The sequence below is a fragment of the Peromyscus californicus genome, unplaced genomic scaffold, assembly GCF_007827085.1.
Source record: "Peromyscus californicus insignis strain IS unplaced genomic scaffold, ASM782708v3 Scaffold_4__1_contigs__length_199733344, whole genome shotgun sequence".
Taxonomy (NCBI): domain Eukaryota; kingdom Metazoa; phylum Chordata; class Mammalia; order Rodentia; family Cricetidae; genus Peromyscus; species Peromyscus californicus.
Window position 1 is genome coordinate 60036090 of NW_026294562.1, and position 18133 is coordinate 60054222.

Below are 18133 nucleotides of genomic sequence, written 5' to 3' on the forward strand. Positions count from 1 at the left end.
TGTTTTCTGTGGGCACTGTATATACACATACATACACACACACACACACACACACACACACACACACACACACACAAAGAATGTGGAAAAGCCAGTGGAAAGGCCAAGGCTGAGGCTGATTCTCCTCCCTACACTTTACAGATGGGGAAACTGAGGCTCAGGGGTGTCCTTATGGGGCATGCCTGGGAACAAGACTTAAAAAGAAGGAGGTTGTGTATCCTATTTTAGATATGCAATTTTGAGCAGCTGGAGTGTTAAGCTTCCCTTGGCACAGTGGAAAGATGTAAGAGAGACGTGAGCCTACTCACAGAACCCCACCACACCCAGGTTGCCCAGAAAAGAGCAGTATTCCAGAAGGGAGTATGCAGAGCTGACCAGAGATCAGTCCTAATAGCAGAGAAGCAACTCTGTTGGGCACAGCGCCTGTTCAAAGGCCCTGAGGCAGTTGGGAGTGAGTGATGAGGAGGGAGGAGAGGAGTGGAGATTTGGGGGGGGGGACTTAAATGTGTAGCACTCTGAGGACCATGAAAGAGAAGTTGGAAATTATCCCAAACCACCCAGGGAACATCTGGGACGCTCAGGGTTTTGTCCTATAAAGTCTCTCTCTAGCTGTTGTGAGGCAGGAAGGGTCCAGGGAACGGGAAAGGGACAAAGGAGGTAATGAGGTCACTGCCCTCACCGCGGTGGACAAAGAGCCACTTCTGGGAAGCAGAACAGACTTGGGAGGGGCTGCCTTGGGAGTGGAGACCTGCTCACACAGAGGGAAGGGGTAGGGGGAGTGGATATCACAAGGTCCCACCCACACCCGCCTTGGCTTTGGGGCAGTAGGATCTATGTGCATAATTCCAAGAGTAGCCACCAGATGGCACAGAGGCCCCAGAAAGAGCCTGGCCTGAGGGAGGCAGCAGAGGCCACCAGGAGAGGGAGCCTAAGCCAGAAGTTAATGTGGATGGGGCATGGGGGAGGGCAGCAACCACCCCAAGTCTGGAGCTACCACATGAGGAAAGGAGCAGGCGCATTCATAGGCCCCCACACACGAGAACACATATTGACCCACGAACATACAGTTACATATAAAAACACTGTTTACACATAGGCATGAACATAGTTGCATATGCAGATACACACAAGTTTACACACAAGTGCACAGGTATACAGGAAATCAAACACATGTAAATGTCCACTCACACTCACACACATGCTCAGACCAAACACACACTTGCTTAAAGACACAGCTGTATATAGAAATGCGTCCCTTTGAATACATGGGTACATGCTTGTGTGAACACATTCTCATGAATGCATATACAGATGCATGCTTACAGAACTTCCAGGGGAGTGTTCTGACCGTCAGGCCCTGCTCAACACAAGAACTAGCAGGAACCATTGGCCCAGGCTCTCCAGACCAAGTCCCAAGCCAGGGATTCCAGAACCCTAGCTCCTTGGGGAGGAACCTGGGCCATTCCCCTCAGCAGCAACCAGATGCTGTGTCCTCTCAGAACACAGCCAGACACTAGACCTTGCCTGTGTGACAGCCAGTTCTATAGTGGGCAAGGGAACAATCCTGAGAAGAACCTATAGGAATATCATCACACATAAGACTAAGGCCCTCTCACCCTGTGGAAGGATGCAAGCATCATGCACAAGTCCCCAACAAAATAGAAAAGCTCCATTGGACAGGTCATGAAAGATTATATTCTGGGACTGAGAGACATCACCCAAGATGTCTCTGGCCGGCCAACACATCAAGAGAGATGCCAGCTAAGATTTGATAGCATCTAGCCAGCCACATGGAACCAACTAAAGAGTAGGCACACTGGCTAGATGTTGCTTTGGAAAAGCCCAAGGAACCGACCCACACTTGAAGCTCAGTGTTCATAGGCACAGGCACCATTGTGAAGTGCAGGGGCAGCATAGCCTTTCACCACAGTGAAAGGTCTCAGAAAATATCAGAAGAGAAGTCACCCTCTAGTGACTACAACTCCCAATCACAGCTTGTCCATGTTACCAGCTGCCAAAACCACATGCAAAACCACAGTGACTCCCACAGAGGCAGGCACACCACTGCCTGGCACCACAGCCATGTGGCTATCCCCAACATAGTTAACACGAGGTGTGTCCTGGGTTGGGTGCTTTGTCCTGGGTCAGGCCGGGAGTGGGGACAAGGAAGTTGCCAGGGGCCCCTGAGGGTGCAGGAGCCTGGCCAGATGAACCCTCCAGTGGCCTGTGGAGGAGAACTGGGTACTTCCAGGCAAGGCCCATGTCTGATTTGGTCCACAGTGAAGACACACATCCTACGGTGAGGGGAGATGGGGGGCTTTGGGGTGAGTGGCATTCTGCACTGGGAAGCTAGAGATGGGACGGAACAGTGCCTGCCTCACACTCTCGTGGAGACTCCCAAAGCCATCGGCAGTATCACACATGACTGCGCAAACCAGAGGAAGAAGACATCACATTCAGGCCAGAACCAGAGACCTCTATGACCCAGGGAAGGGATATTCCCTGCGGCTCAAAATCTAGAAGCAATAGAGGAAAGACAAAGTTGACACATGAAAAACGTGTGCCACTGAGTGACCAATTACTGTGATTCAAGACCTAGCAAGACAAGCTTCCCAGCTGACAGAGGCTATATAGACATAACTGAGAAACACCTAAGTTGAAGGACAGCTAATTGTGGTCCTTGCTCCCTGTGAGCATCGGGAACATCCCATCACAAGAGGAAAACACAAATGTACCCCAGCAGAAGGTCATTAGTCTGCTCCAGTCACCATCTTTCCCCCATAGTCCCAGCCATGCTGGCCTGCACCCGCCTTCCCAGCAGCCTCATGGCGGGCAGCATCAGCACCGTTTCTAAAGTCCACATGGCCCCATGTCTGGCCCAACAGTGAATGGTGATGCATGGGGTACTCTACTCTCACGGCAACTGGCTCCAGGCTCTGGACAGCCCTTCCAGAACAGGGTCTGCCTCAGTTGCAATATCCAACCCTGGCCCTGTTTCAGGGCTCACAGCTGCCAGATAAACAGTCCCTCAGTCCCTAAAGCATGTGGGTTCACACACCACACAGTACCCTGAAGGCACAGTTGGCTCCTCAGAGCGTAGGGCCACACAGGACAGTTCCCAAGTCCTTCACAGAGTATGGGATCATCATAAAAGACAGTCTCCCAAGTGTCTCACAGTATGTGGGTCACACAGGACAGTCCTCAAGCCCTTCATAGAATGTGGCTGGACCCTGGCATTTGGGAATTCCATTCCTCAAACTTTCCACATGTTACTCTATGCTGGGACAGGGAACATGGGAGAGATGTCCCAGGCCTGGTCTGCAGAGAGGGGGACCTGAGCTGTGTATCAAGGTAGTTGTGGTGCCCACTAGGACTGCCATGGCGATCCTGCCAGAAATGATGCATGAAAGTCTCCTGGGCTGCTGTAAGGTCCACCCTGATGACTGGGAGAGAGTCTGGGCTAGGACACCTGCAGTACTCATGAGTCAGTAGTAGCACACACAGGAATCACCCAGCCCTAGGCAATGCCCCCCACCCCTCAGTGCCATTGTGCCCATGCCATCCTGCCTTCCTTCTGGGCCCAGTTTGAAAGTTCTCCATACAAATTCCTTTCTGAGTATCAGCTCCAGGCCCCTTATGATCTTCCTGCCCTTCAACACACAGCCCAGAGTCCTGGCAGGCATGGATGCAGGGGATTTGCCCTCTCTGACATCCCAGTACCAGGGTAGTGGAGACCAGGGATGACTACTCTATCCAGCCCTCCTTCACCTCTTCCACTTGTAGTGATGACATTAAGTGATGTCCCTGGGTGCCTACATACCATCCAGAAGAGGGTCCCGGTGGCCAGAGCAGCATACTGTTCAATAGTGGACAGGACACTGAAGATGAGGCAGACCAGGACGATGAGGAAGCTGTGAAACAGGGGCATATGGTCAGTGCCTGGTCCAGCTGCCCCCACTGCCGCCCTCCTTCCCGACACCCCACACGCAAGGTCTTTAGTGCTGGCAACCCCAAGTATCCCTCAGCTAGTGCACTCAGACATGGGGTCCCTAGGATGGAAACCATTTACCATCATGAGGATGGACCCCAAACTGGTGTCTCAATGTCTCAATGTACATGGACCACTATGTGGCCACCCCATCCCCATCCCAAGATCATCTGTCACCTGACTGCTCTGGTCCAGCAGCCAATCCACAGGAATGTCACACAGGTCAGTGTCTCCTCGGAGACTCAATAGTCCAACCTCAGAATGTGCAAGAGCCTTGGTGTACAACTGAAGCCCAAAAAGCCATTTTTACAAACTGGGGGCCTCCATGCCCAGGAGTGCAGGAGGGTACAGCCCCTCAGCTAATGGGGAGACACCAAGAAAGAAGGGTCAAGCACAGCCAGGACCTGTACCTCGAGGGCACCCAGAAGGCACAGCTAGCACACAGAGGGCACAGTCACCACCTGCTCTGATTCCAAGAGCACTGAAATGAGTCTCGCCTCCACTGAGCTCTCCATCCCTGGGTATCACCACCCAAGGTAGCCTTCAAAGTTGCCCCCAGGGTAGCAAATAGGGAGGTGCTTGGGAGGGTGGTGCTTCAAAGACTCTGCATGCCCTTTTGGCAGGTTCTTGGGGATCAGAATGGAAGTGGGGGAGCTGGCACACTGTCCCAGGGCCATAAGAGGGGCAGACAAAGAAGCCATACAGAAAGACATCAGGGCCCCAGCACAGACTCCTGCTCACATCAAGGAACTCACACACCTTCCACCAATCCCATATCTGGTTTCCCCAATTTATAAGGCCCAGATCACCAGCCTCAACCTCCTAGAAGCCATGCAGTGGCAGTGGCCTGACTCAGCCACAGATTTTCCTGGGGGAGGCACAACTCGGGTCTCCCGTACCTCTCAAGACTGATTCCATCCATTCCTGGCCTTTGCAGCTACCGCTAGAGGCCTGGAGGACCGACAGAGCTAAAAGCCCCATCACTCCCCATTGCCCCCTTCTGCTACCTGCGCTGCCAGGTCAAAGTCTGAAGTCACAGCTTACCATGCCTCCCCCATGACAGACACTTCATTTGTCATGGCCACTTGCTCGCCCATGCAAAGCACATCCCAGCCTCCTCCTTACCCCAGCCCAGGTGCCCACTCCACCTTCAGCTCCCCCACATCATCATCCCTAGTGTGATACAGCAGTGGACCCAGTCCTGGCTCCCCGTCCCTCCTTCCTGGTCTTGAGGACCTCCTGTCACTGCCCTGCCTGGAGACAGAGACTCAGGCTCCTACAAAGTGGTCCCTTCTCATATGCAAAGAGGCGGCTCCAGTGCCTACTCAGTCCCCCATGCCACCTCAGTCACAACACTTACGGCCACGTATCTCTACCAACTCCTAGTGCCTGCAGTCACCCCCAGCTAGTGAGCATCTCTGGAACAGGTGCCCAGCAGAGAGCCTGGTGTACAGAGATCTCAGGTCCCCAACACATACACACCTCCATCTACTCCCTAGCTTCTGCCCCTCTCACCACACCTCTGCTAACCTCATGTCACGGTAGGCAATAGCCCCAGTTGGCACTGATCCCTGGCCACCATCCACACCAGGATGCTCACCGGGAGCACACGTCTGATTTGGCCCCAGAAGAACCCCTGGGTAGGCTTCAGCCCTCGTCACTCCCCAGATTGAGGCCTTCTCTCCCGCCATGCTTTCCTCACAGGCCTAGAGCTCTGGCGGTAGCCAGCCTCTAACCTTGGCACCCAATGCTGCTACCAGGGATTGTTTCCTCACATCCACTCTCCACATTGCCTCAGTCCTGAGGACCCTCCCAGAGCAACATGACAGCACACCCAGGTCCTCCTGGACTCCCTAGTGGTATTTCCCGTGGCCAGTGGTAACTACGCTGATTGTCATGCTGTACGGCATTGGTCCATGGAAGCCCCTGTGTGGTGAACCAGCCACATGGGTCATCGAGAAGCCTTGGCTCTTGTGTGGACACAGCAAACACGGGGTGAGGTGAGCACCCTTCCGCCACCCACCCACAGGTTAGGCCTCCATTCAGGCCTGCTGGAGAGGTCTGGTTCTCAGTCATGGATCCCTATCTGCTTTCTGAGGCCCTTAAGGCCTTTTGGGACTCAGTTCCTCTCTGGCTAGGCTCTGCTCTCTCCTCAGGCTGACTCTTCACACAGTGGGACCTTACTAATCCTGGGTGTGTGCTGTTTTGACTTGCAGCCGGCAGGGAAGTAGGGTTGGGTCCATCCCTGGATAATAGAAAGTAGAACAGACGCCCCACCCCAGACCATTGGTTACACATGGAGCCAGAGAAGGACCAGCATGAAGAGACGCAGCCCCTTCTGGCTGCCCCTCAACAGTCAAGTGGCCCCCGTTTCAGATTCCCCATTGGCACGGTAGGAGCTTAGAGACGCCCTCTCATGGAGCTACAGGTTACAGCACAGTGCACACCCCTCAGGGGCTCACCACCTAGAAGTGAGGTGGTGACTATCCCAAGGTCTTTGAGAAGCCTCCAAACTCCTGGTGTCACCACACATGATGAAAACCTCCTGCTACCCCGGGAGCACCTTAAGGTCCAATGTCAAGGAATCCTTTCAGGGCACTATGCGGCCAGGTCCACTCACTTTTCACCTGGCCAGGGCTTGACAGTGAGTAACACCGGTCCCATAGGAATCTGACAGGTCACAGTGTTACCGTGCTGGAATCCAGCTGCTATTTCAGAGGGGACACTGAGGTTCCTGGGGTTCCTTAGGTCACTCAGGCTGAACCATGAGGTGACAATGACATATCTCCTAATGGGATTTCGATTCTTTCACTGTCGGGGTGACAACTTAGCCTTTCAAGCCCTGTAAGGTAGCCTTGGCTCCAAAATGGAATACAATAGCTACAGAACCCGAGGATCAGAGAGGTGTAGCAAGGGATCAAAGACCTTCCCATAGGCCACAAGAGGAGGAATGGCTGCTACAGGCCACTCTGTCCACATCTGCAGGAGGCTCAGGGCCTCAGGAGGGCAACAGCTGCAGCCTGTGGGTAGAAATTCCAACAGCCTGGAAGGAGGTATCCAAACAAGGCTGTGTGGAAGGCCCCCTACTCTCTGACTGCCCCCACTGGCAGCAGGGAAGGCCTTGGACACACAGACCAATCCTGGGGTGGATGTGCAGAATAGCTAAGTTCTCAGTGCAGACAGAAAACCACCTAGTGACCAGGAAGGTGGCAGGAGCTAGGCAACGCACTCACCACAGCTAGCCCCTGCTGACCTGCCCAGGAACCTTGAGGTTGGGGACAATGGTGGCAATCTGCCCCCACGTGCTGGCTGCCTTTTAGCTTCAAGTATTCCGAAAACTAAACAGTTCTTCAAATATTTAAACACACTGTGCTGCCCGAGAAAGGGTTATACAGCATAGTTTATTCTTTATCTACTCCCGATAAAATGAGTATTATCTTATTTGCTACTTTATCTGTTCCTGGCCTGGGTGGGGCTGGGAGCTTCAGAGAGGCCGCACTAAGGGTCTCTGCCTTTGGGGAGCTCAAAGGCCAGCTGCCCACCCCCTTCCTGCCTCTATAGAGCAATCAGCATCGCTTCACCTTACCTGCATACCCTAGGTCAGGCCACCGTAAGATGCCCTCTCTACTTCCCCCACCAGAAGCAAGGCAAACTAAGGCCCAGGAAAATGCCTGTGTCCCTAGACACAAACTAGCATGTTCTGAAGAGAGTTCACTGTGCAGGGTATGAAACAGGAGGTTCTCAGGAACAATAGCCTGCTTTCTCCACTTGCTCTAAATCAAACTCATTGGCTGTGACCGCCACCCAGCCCTGAGGGACGTCCAATGCCTTATCGGACATCACTTCAATATCTCTATGCCCAGGTGCCCTGGGAACACAGAATGTGGCATCAAGCCAGAACCACGTGGCTGCCCCAGAAGGAGGCATAGGGGTACAGGGAACAGTGATGGGGACATGCATAGGCCAGCTATGGCAAATTGGGACTATGACTTGGAGATCGCCTCCATATATACCAGGCCCCTGACTAGTAGCTGATCCAGGAGAGGCCAGGGCTGGGCCTAGAACCCTGGCCACCAGACCCATTCAGACATAGATCTGATATTGAGCACCTCATCATCCCATTGAGAAGGATTATGCTCTATACATGCAAATGGCACAGAATTTGTTCCAGAGAAATTGACCTTCAGCCTAACCACCATCAATTCCCAGGACCTAAAATGCAACACTGAATCATCTCAGGAGACGTTGAGCTATTATATCTGCATACGTGATAATAGTGTGAAGTGCCCTGAAAGTATTGTTATTTGCGCGGGGGTGGGGGTGGGGGTGCAAATGTCATACACAAAAGATCACTAGGCATGGGTGGACCTTGAGGACACTTGCTGAGATAAGCCAGGGATGAGAGGACACACACTTCAGGAAGATTCTCTTCAGAGGCCCCCAGAGTTACCAGGTCTGCAGAGACAGAAGGCTGGGAACAGTTTCAGTCTAAAAAGATAGAAAGTTCTGGAGGTGAGTGAGCTTCACACTTCTGACATAAGCACACAGACATGGTCAGCACCTGCGTTTCACCATGACTAAAGCAGATTTAAGAAAGAAAACCAGGGGCTGCAGAGATGGCTCCATGGATAAAAGCACTTGCTGCTCTTCCAGAGGACCAGAGTTTCAGATCCCAACACCCATGTTGGGTGACTCACAACTGCCTTTAACTCCTGCTTCAGGGGATGAGATATCCTTGTTTGGCCTCTATGGGTGCACCCATGCATGCATGCACACATGTACGTACAAATTAAAAGAAAGAAAACCAAGCAAATGGCTTTGACAGTAGACCGTGAGCTGACCAAACACACAGGCCATGGGCTGTAATTGAAGCTATCAACATTCAAAGGCCCCGTGGGGACAGCTCCCCACAGATCAATAAATGTTCAATGGGCTTCTTGGGCTCAAGTAAAAACCTAAGGTACCATGAGCCTTTGTATGCATAACAACCCAGAGACTAAATTCTGATGTGTGAGCCTCAAAGTCATGTCTAGGGGAGTATGCTATTGTTCCCCAGTGAGTTACTTGGAAAGATTCCACTCTACCCCTCACATATGCTGCCTGGGAAGGGAAGCCTAGTGGGGTACCCTACTCACTCACTGCCCACCACCCACCCTCATCATCACCTGGACTCCCAGTTCCCTGACTTCAGGTTGGATGCAGACATGCCCCAGGATACTGGACTTCTAGAGGGGGCAGCAGGTTTAGGGTTATCCAGGAAGGATCAGCACATAGGATGGTACCACAGCAAAGGCCAGTTGGATAGAGTTGGCAGGGTTTGGAAGACTTCAAGGCTGCCATTTGCTCATGACAGCTCCTCTCACATGCTGTTGAGATAAAGCCTGGGTCAGGCCACCTCCTGAAGGAACATATCTCAATGCATGCTGAAAGGCCCAATATGTGCCAGAGGCTGGGCATAATTTCCCTTATCTAAGCCCTGAGTAGGAGTCCCAGAGTGAGGAGTCATGGGTAAGTGATGGCTGGTCTCAGGCTTAGGCCATCTGTGCACCTTCAGAAGTCCCTGGATTAGGGATAACAAGGGACAGCCACCTGTGGGGAGACTAAGAGTCCAACACTGTATAGGACACATACAGGGCCACATGGACAGTAAGCGCAGCCTGGTTACTCAGGCCACAATGCTCAGAATGGGAGAGCCACCTCATTCTACATGCTGTTCTGGGCTACCCCACCTCCTCTATCTGAATGGCCACCCTTTTTTTCTCAGATCCCTTCGGGCACCTTCTGGAAAGACAGTTGACCTTGGCTTGGGGTGTGCCAGACATCCCATGATGGTGGCCTCCCTCTTACATCCTCAGTGGCAAGAGCTTTTTCTATATGAGGTCACACCACAGCTTTGAGGGAGGGGGCTTTAGGATCATCATCTAACCTACATCAAGACACCCATCAACAGTGATTTGCAGAAGGTCATGAAATCTTGATCAACATCAAAATCAGTTGGGCCAAAGAGTATACTGGTGCCACAGTATACCTTTTGACATTATGGCATGATACTGTTATCTACAAAGTCTACACAGGGGAACTGTGGGGTTGATGAGCAAAAGAAATCTTATAAGGTTTTAAATAAGTTCATCATTTTGTGTGAGACCACATTCATACCTGTGTTGGGCCACACAATGTCTGCAAGCTGTGGATGGGAGATGCTATAAAGCTGGGGGAGCCCCAGAGACCAGCTGAGCAGCCCCCATACTTCAGCCCTCTATAAGGTTAGATCCTACCTGCCCCACAGAGGGCCCTGGTCTCAGTCTGGTGCAAAGGCCTATAGACAGGGCTCCCAGGCCTGAGATTCTTCTGGGCCAATCACTGCCTACTCCCTGAGATCACACTGGCTCTAGACCTTTCTATGCCTGGCTCAGGACATAATTCATTTCATTGAAAGGTTCTGGTAGGAAATATCATCTGTGGTGACCGTGACCTTACCAGCTGGGAGGTAAGATTTCCAGCCCATTGTCTCAGGAGCCCCTAAGTGTGCTGATCTGGCAAGTGCAGATCCTTCAGGGTATTAACCGCACCCCAGCACTGAGGTGTGCCTTGCCTCCCCAGCACCAGCTGACACTCTCCCTGGGATCTGGTCCAGAAACCCCAGAAGATTAGAACATCCACCTGACTCTGCAGAGCCCTGAAGCCCTCTGCCCACGCACTTCCTCCAAGGCCATGGGGTAGGCACCCCCAGCACACCTCAGTGCACCCTGTGCCCCAACTAGCATCCTCAGGCATCTTGGAGTCCTGAAAAATGAATGGCCCTCCTTCCCAGGTATCTGGGTTTGGCACCCTTCAGTCCAATGGTCGCTGGAAAACCTCCTTTACCAGTAGAGAAGCCCTTAGTGCCCAGCATGGGCCCATTGACTGGCACTCCTTCAGAAAGTCCAGCACCAGGTCAAGGACAGTATGTGTTTGGAGTTTGCTGACTGACTGGGCAACTGTTAAGCTGAGAGGAAGTCTCAGGCCCTCTTCCATGGGAGCCCAGTCATCTGCCTGCTCTGCCTTTCCAGCTCAGCCAAGCCCTTTACAGTCTCTGAATTGGGTCAGTGCAAGACATAGGGCTGAGCCTACACCTGCTGCTGGCCAAGCCGGCAGCACAGATCATGAGCAGATGAGTGTCCTTTGGTGGCTGTCTGCAGTTGGCAGGTGTAAGGATGACAGCAGAACAGTGTCATACACATGGCTAAGCACAGAGCCTGATTGTTCAGGTGTCCCACATTTGCCCCTCTGAGGGCTGTAGAAGTAGAGACCACCAGGCTACCAATGAGAGTCAATGGAACTTCAGAGCCACCCTCCATTCAGCTATGCTAACTAGCAACAAGAACACATGGTTTCCATTTTGGAGTCCCTGCCCAGGACCCAGTGTCCTCCCAGCACCCAGAGCAACACCTGACATTGGACCTCTCCTTCCAGTAGCACCACCATGTGGGACTCACAGAAGCTTGACCATCCCAAGCCACATGGCAAGAAAGGCAGCACCCCCAAGCCTAGGTCCTACCTTGATATCACATGTCCACAGCTTGCCTCTTCATTTACCCCAGCACTCAGAATCCTAAACTTACTTCAGCAGCGTCCCCCAAGAATAGTCAAGAGTGTCACCCTGCTGTCACCAATAAGCCTCTCAGGGAGCATCTTGGTCCTTCTTTCCTGGGTTACCATGCTGATAGATGAAGACCATCCTTGGTGAAAGGTTAACCAATCATATGCACTATCATTTGAAACCATGTTTGGAGGCTGTGGAGATCAGTAAAGTACTTGGCCCACAGCATGATGACCTTAGTCTGACCCTCAGAACCCAAGTTAAAAAAGCTGGGCATGGTGACATGTGTCTGTAATCCCAGCATTGGGGAGGCAGAGATAGGCAGGTCCCTGGGGACCAGTGGTCAGCTAGTTTAGCCTAATCAGCAAATCTTGGGCCAACAAAAAGACCCTGTCTCAAAAATCAAGATTGAAAACTGAAGAGGGACTATTGAGGTACACACACACACACACACACACACACACACACACACACACACACACACACACACAAACCTTTTGGAGCACTAGAGGGATAGGATGGGGGTTGGGGGAGGTGTGCTCAGATAATATGATCATAGCAGGGAGGCTGGAACACTGGTCAAGGTTGGAGGGAGCCCTGCAGCCCCTCTGGGCTAGTGGCTGTATCTGAGGCTTGGAGGGCCTGTGGTGGGCAGTACATTGACCTCTATCTCAGAGCAAGTCTGGTGGAGAGTGTATGTCTGAAGATCTGCAGCCTGGTGGGATCCACTGCTTGATCAGACATACATGATTCCTATGGGAACATAAACCATAGCATCTGCCCTGGAGCAGCTGGCTCTCAGACTGGCAAGAGCCCCTGGGGCTACTGCAGCCGGATGTCACTGTGTGGAGCCAAGACTCAAGAATTCAGTTGGCCAACAGTGCACAACAGATCCGGGTCCTCTGACGGGCAAGTGTGCAGGCCACAGTGGCCCCCACAGGACACCAACCAGGGACCTCAGATACGGGAAGGTGAAAATGGGCCAATCAGGAACCCATGTTTTCCTGTCAACTCAGTAGCTGCCTAAAGGTGGTCTGTCCTTTATTTGAAGGATTGAAAAGGGAAGATCAGAGAGGGTTTGTACCCTTCCCAAAGTCCCACAGCACTCAGCATTCAGTGAGAACAGGGCACATAGCATAGGCCTCCACCCACCCATCTCAAAGCCTCCAGGGAAGCCACACCCCCAAGGGGAAGCCAGGAACCAGGGATGGGGAAGGCAAAGGCAGCCAGTAGGCCTGGTGGAAGGCAGTGTTCTATCCTATGGCCCCAGAGCCCAGAGCTCAGGAGAGAACCAGTGGCCTGTGAGTATGGAGGCATGCCACTCTTCTAGGGACCTGAGGAAGCCAGAGCCAGGCAGTACTAGAGTGTCCTGTCCCTGGGCCAATGTCCACACCCAGCTTTGCTCCCCTAGGCCCCATGATAAGATGCTTTACAGACTATATTTAGAATGGGTGGTAGGGACAGGCTTGCATGGCACATGCTTGTCAAGACGCTCATGGTACTCCAGCATGAAGTGGGGTCACATGCACCTGTACACATGCTCCCCCTTCAGACACGGTCTGTGTTTCGTAGAGATGTCTCTACACAGGACTGCTCTGGCCCAGCGGGCTCATCTAGATCCGGCCTCCCTGGAGGAAAGTGGGCACTGCCTACTCAGGAGTAGCAGGTAGTTCACCGGGTTGATGCATCCCCACAACCAGACAGATACCTGCGTATGTCTACGTTCTCATAGTTCAGCCCTATTTGGAAAATTCCCTCATTACATCAAGCTCAAGTCTTTCTTGCCATCTTCTGGGCTCCATTCCAGGGGTTTTAAGGAATCCCTATCCACTAAGCTATTGTGCAATTTCTGAGCCTCAGTTTCCCCACAGGGGAGTGGAAACACATCAAGGCTGCTCGGCAACTATCTGTGCTCAGTAAAGAGGGGCTGTCATCAGATCAACCCCCTTGTTCCAAGGTACCCAGTCCCAGCCACACCATGAATATTCTAATAGTCGCATTAACAGCCCTGGGCTCTGGGACCCCAGAGTCTCTCTCTACAAGATATCACCAAGGGCTTGTGAAGCATCTCTGGCAGAAGCTTGTTCAGGTCCCGCTGTCTTATCTGGTACAAACCTCCAATAAGGTGACCTGAGAGGGAGAGCTGAGTTTTGTATGTGAAGGTGATCAAAGGCCAGAGAATTGACGAGATGGCCAGGGGTGATCTACCTCTCCCTTCAGAGCAGGCAGCCACAGTTTTCTCTGTAGGGCTTGGGCACTGTCACCTTTTGATCAGCTGGACAAGTGCAGTGTGGGGTGGCCAAGGTGGTGTGGGGTGGTCCCTAACGTCCCCTCTATGTGGAAGGATCACAGACCTGCAACAGGCAATGTTTCCAAGTAGGCAGGGCAGGCCTCTGCCCCTTCCCCTGCCCCCCTGTAAGGCGCAGTGGTGGAGGGCTTCCCAGGAATGGAGACTGATGAAGAGGACATGGGCTAGTGTGGATCACTGGACTCTGTTAGGCCAGGCTGGGTGAGTGGATCTCCTAACCTGCACCCTCAAAGCAGATCTGCTTCCTGCTGGAACCCCCACACTCCAGAAGGACTTCATTGGTCACAGGCCCTGGAATTTTACCTATGCAGGAGTTAAAGTGACACTCAGATATGCTGACAGCAGAGGGCACCAGTGAGAGAAAACAGGGTCACCAAACAGTAGCAGCCTGCCATGGGTTACTCAGAGGAGGGACAGCCACAAGAACCCAGATCAGGCCCAGGGAGCAATTGAGCTACAGACCACCCAGTTCCCCAGAGCTACTCTGTAAAGCCTCAGGGGGACATCTCAGTAGTAGTAGTGGCCCCACAGAAGCCACTGGACAGCAGACAGTCTGCTTAGTGTGACTATATGGAGGCCAGGGTCTAGTCTTTGCTCTACCTAGAGAAACTGAGCCCTGAGGTTAGCTGGGGGAAAGAATCTATCCTAACTACTCTAACGCCAGCCTAGGCATAGCATCTGATTCTTGTCTCAAAACCTCAGCCTGGAGCAATGGTCCACTGTTGTTGATGAGATAGGCTTGAAGCAGAGCTCATCATAAGGTACACCTCACCCAACCAGCAGAATCCAGAAGACCAGTACTGAGGCTTCTGGGGAAAAGAAAAGGTAACATGACCTCAAGACTGGGCACAGGAGCCAAGTGGAGCTCTCAGCCATCCTCAGAAGGCAGCTGTGCCAACCCTGCTGTCCTGTGAGTTGATTCATGACAATGAGCTCAGAAACCCCATTTATGCAAAATGTCAACATGAGGAGTGGACACTGAGATGCCTGTTTCATGGACGGCAACCCCTGCTGACCTGATCCTGCTGGTTCAAAGCCCAGGATTCCCCCAAAGCCCAACAGATGGTCTGGCAGGAGGCTCTGGCAGAAGGTCAGAGCTATGCATGCTCAGTGTCCACTCAGCTTTGGTGGAGCATTTGGCACTGAGGTGGGGAGTCACCTGGCAGGCCAGCTTCCTGCCAAGTGGGAAACTCAGGCTCAGGGAGGAGAGCTGGCAGAGCAGAGAATGGAATGAACCGCATCTTATCTCAGTGGCAGCTTCTGCCCCTCCTGGGAAAGGCCTCTGTGAGGACCAAGCACATGGACTGGACAACCTGTCATTTCTACTTAATAGACCCCGACCTTGATGTTGTGTGAGTGACCTTGGTGCCCTGGTTAGAGGTGTCCTGGAGTCATATACTGGGACCAGGAGGGAACATCCTGGGTCCCTGCAGCCATGTCTCATGGCTCACGATACCTGATGGCCTTAAACCCACTCAGCTCTGTGGCTTTCTCCTTGAGGGACCTTCCCTCTCACTAAGTCCAGTCAGGCTGGAGGCCCCAGGGAAGCAGCCACAGGTCTCTTCCCTGAACCAGGAACCTCAGCTTCCTGAGACCCTGCCTCCATGCCAGCTACCTCCTGAAGCCCTACTCTGGTTGACCAAGTGACTTGGACCAAGAAAAGCCTCTGATGACAAAACAAGGTGGTCCCATTCACTTCGGTGCAGCATCACCAAGCACACAGCCCCAGGCAGCATCTCATCAATGGGACTGTTCTTCTGGGGCCCAGGCAAGGCTTGAGCTCTTGGCAGGTGTCTGCACCATTGACCACAAGACAGAAAGCTTTGGGATGGGGTGGGACAGTGTCTCTGTCAGTCCCATGCTGTGGCCATGCAACATCCCACACGGACAGGGCTTCCCTGTGGAAGTACAAGAGAGGACAGTGAACAGGGCACAGGGGTGAGTGATGTGAATATAGGGTTACAGGGATGGGGGACAGAGATATGAGGGGGCAGGGTGGAGGACAGGAATGGGAGGGACAGGATATGGGGGAATCACAAATATCAAAGGAGATGTACCAGACAGACACATTTTCCCTGGCCACCCATCATGGAAACACCACCCATCTGCTGCTATCCCCCAAGTCCAACCCCAAGCTGCACTCTGCACAGACACAGATGCCCTTGGGAGCCAACCAGGCCACACCCACAATCCTACCCACCTGCCTGCCCCTCCACTCGCAGGCCAAGCCAGGTGAGAACTCTTGGTCAATTCTTGGACTGTGGGGCTCCCTAGACATCATCCGGTGTCCTGTACCAGCCCCATCGGCCCTTGCTGCTGCCCTATTCCAGCCCTTCTGTTCTCACCAGCCACCCAACCCACCCACAGCTTCTCCACCAGGACCCTGGCAGTGTTGCTTCTAGGGCACTAAGAGCTCACTGAACTGAGGGAATAAGGTCCTTCCCACCCTTGACCTCAGCTCACTCCCAAAGGCTGAACATGGCAGCTGGTATGGTGGGCATTAAGGCAGAGGAAGGAAACCTGGCAGAGCCCTAAGGAGGAGGAACAGGATCAGCAGTGGGCATGCCTAGACCACATGCTAGAGATCAGTGGCCATCCACCTGGGCTCCAAATGACACCCTCAGACACAAGCTCCCAGGGACTGGAGGAAGGCCAAGTGCTGCCCAAGGCCTTTTGTGCCCCCAGCAGGTTAGATAGATGCAGTACCCAGGGTCACTGCCTTGGGGCAGGACCACGAACTTTTGTGGACCTGGGGCCCAGGTGACTATGTAGGGATGGGCTGATTGCACTGAGTAGCATGGTCCTGTAAGGACCCTGACCCAGCAGGCACATGGCAGACACTGAACCCTGGGGTTTTTCATCATGTCACTGGGGTAAGACCCAGAGAAGACTCTGGAGGCTCCTCTCAGGAAGCCACCCCGCTTCCTCCTCTTCTGGCTGGCCAGGACACACTTCACTTCCTGAGCCTCTTCCTCGGCTGCCACACTCTGCTCTGACCTGTGCCCTCCCCAGGGAAACCCAAGTATCCTTCAGGGGCCTCAGTTCTCTCCCTGCACTGAGCTGAGGGTGAGTCCAGGCATGCCACACATCAGGACCCCCTCCATGACCCTGGGACTCTGTGGGCTTCTAAAGGCTTTCCAGGCTGGTCCTTCTTCACAGTGAGGGGTGGCTGGTGGATCTGGCAAGGGGAGTGACTGGTCTCCTAGAGCAGGAATGGGGCAGTGACTTAGCGATAGCCACCACGGGCACAGCTCCTTCAGGCTGAGTGTCCTCATCCTACATGGGAGCTCTTGGCCACTGGGCCCCATGGCCAGTGAACTAAATGATACTTACCCAGCACCCAGACTTCCTAGGCCATTGAGTGCCTAAGACTTCGCTAGAGAGGGCCCTGCCTACGTAGAGGCTGCCCACAGGGGATGGCTGGGCTTGACCAAGCTATTCTCGCTCTGGGAAGGTTTTGGAGACAGGTGTCGATTTGAATCATGTTTTCACTTCACAGTGCCTTCTGGTAGTGCTGTGGCTTTAGAAGGAAAGGCACAGGCCTAACCCTACCTGCCAGACCTGGTCCCACCCATTCTCAAGGGCCCATGAGAAACTGAAGCCTTGGTGCACCCTAGCTGTCCCCACCCAGAAAGCACCCACTGTGTGCACAATGCAGACTCTAGAGGTGGAGCAGCAGACAACACAGACACAGGAAACTAGGAGGGAAGGAAAACTAACAAATAACAGGACAGGAAAAACTCAAGGTGAGGTCACAGTGACCAGTGGGTTAGGGAGGGCAAGGTCACCATGAATAGTAAGCCAGGGAGAACAAGGGAGGTCCTGTGAGTGGTGGGCCTGCTGGCCTCATTGGGTAGCGATATTGAAGCTGTGTCAGAACTGGAGACAGGTACTCTAATTAATTGCATGCGCAAAGGCCTTGAGCATGGCTCAGCATGAACAAAGACTAGAGACCAGGGTAGCAAGAACAGTGGTGGGTGAGGACAGCCCCTCATAACAGGGTCAGAGGACATCAGTCAGAAGGCAGGAGATTCTCACAGGAAGCACCAAGGAGCCTGCCAGGCTCTGAGGGTGACTGGCACTCAATGGAATACCTAACCTGCATCCTAGAGAACTGCAAACAGGAAGGAGGGTGGGACAACCTAGTAGCATCCTGTCTCCATGGACACCAACCATAAAGAACAGAGAAAACCCATCAGCCACAGTGTGGGGTGTTGGGATGCATCAGAGAGCACGCTGCAGTGGTTGTCTTTTGGAA

General features: G+C 53.1%; 1 protein-coding gene and 1 long non-coding RNA gene across 3 annotated transcripts in view; one reads left to right on the top strand and one right to left on the bottom strand.

The window, feature by feature from the left end:
- Positions 1 to 10580, bottom strand: part of LOC128125789 (potassium voltage-gated channel subfamily KQT member 1) — a 71373-nt gene extending 60793 nt beyond the window's left edge. The window contains exon 1 of the mRNA XM_052763504.1: positions 3821 to 10580. Coding sequence (XP_052619464.1) covers positions 3821 to 3928 — 108 coding nt within the window. The 5' untranslated portion in view covers positions 3929 to 10580. The remainder of the gene's footprint in view (positions 1 to 3820) is intronic.
- Positions 1 to 18133, top strand: part of LOC128125790 (uncharacterized) — a 205458-nt gene that overhangs the window by 147266 nt on the left and 40059 nt on the right. The gene's annotated exons all lie outside the window — the stretch shown is intronic.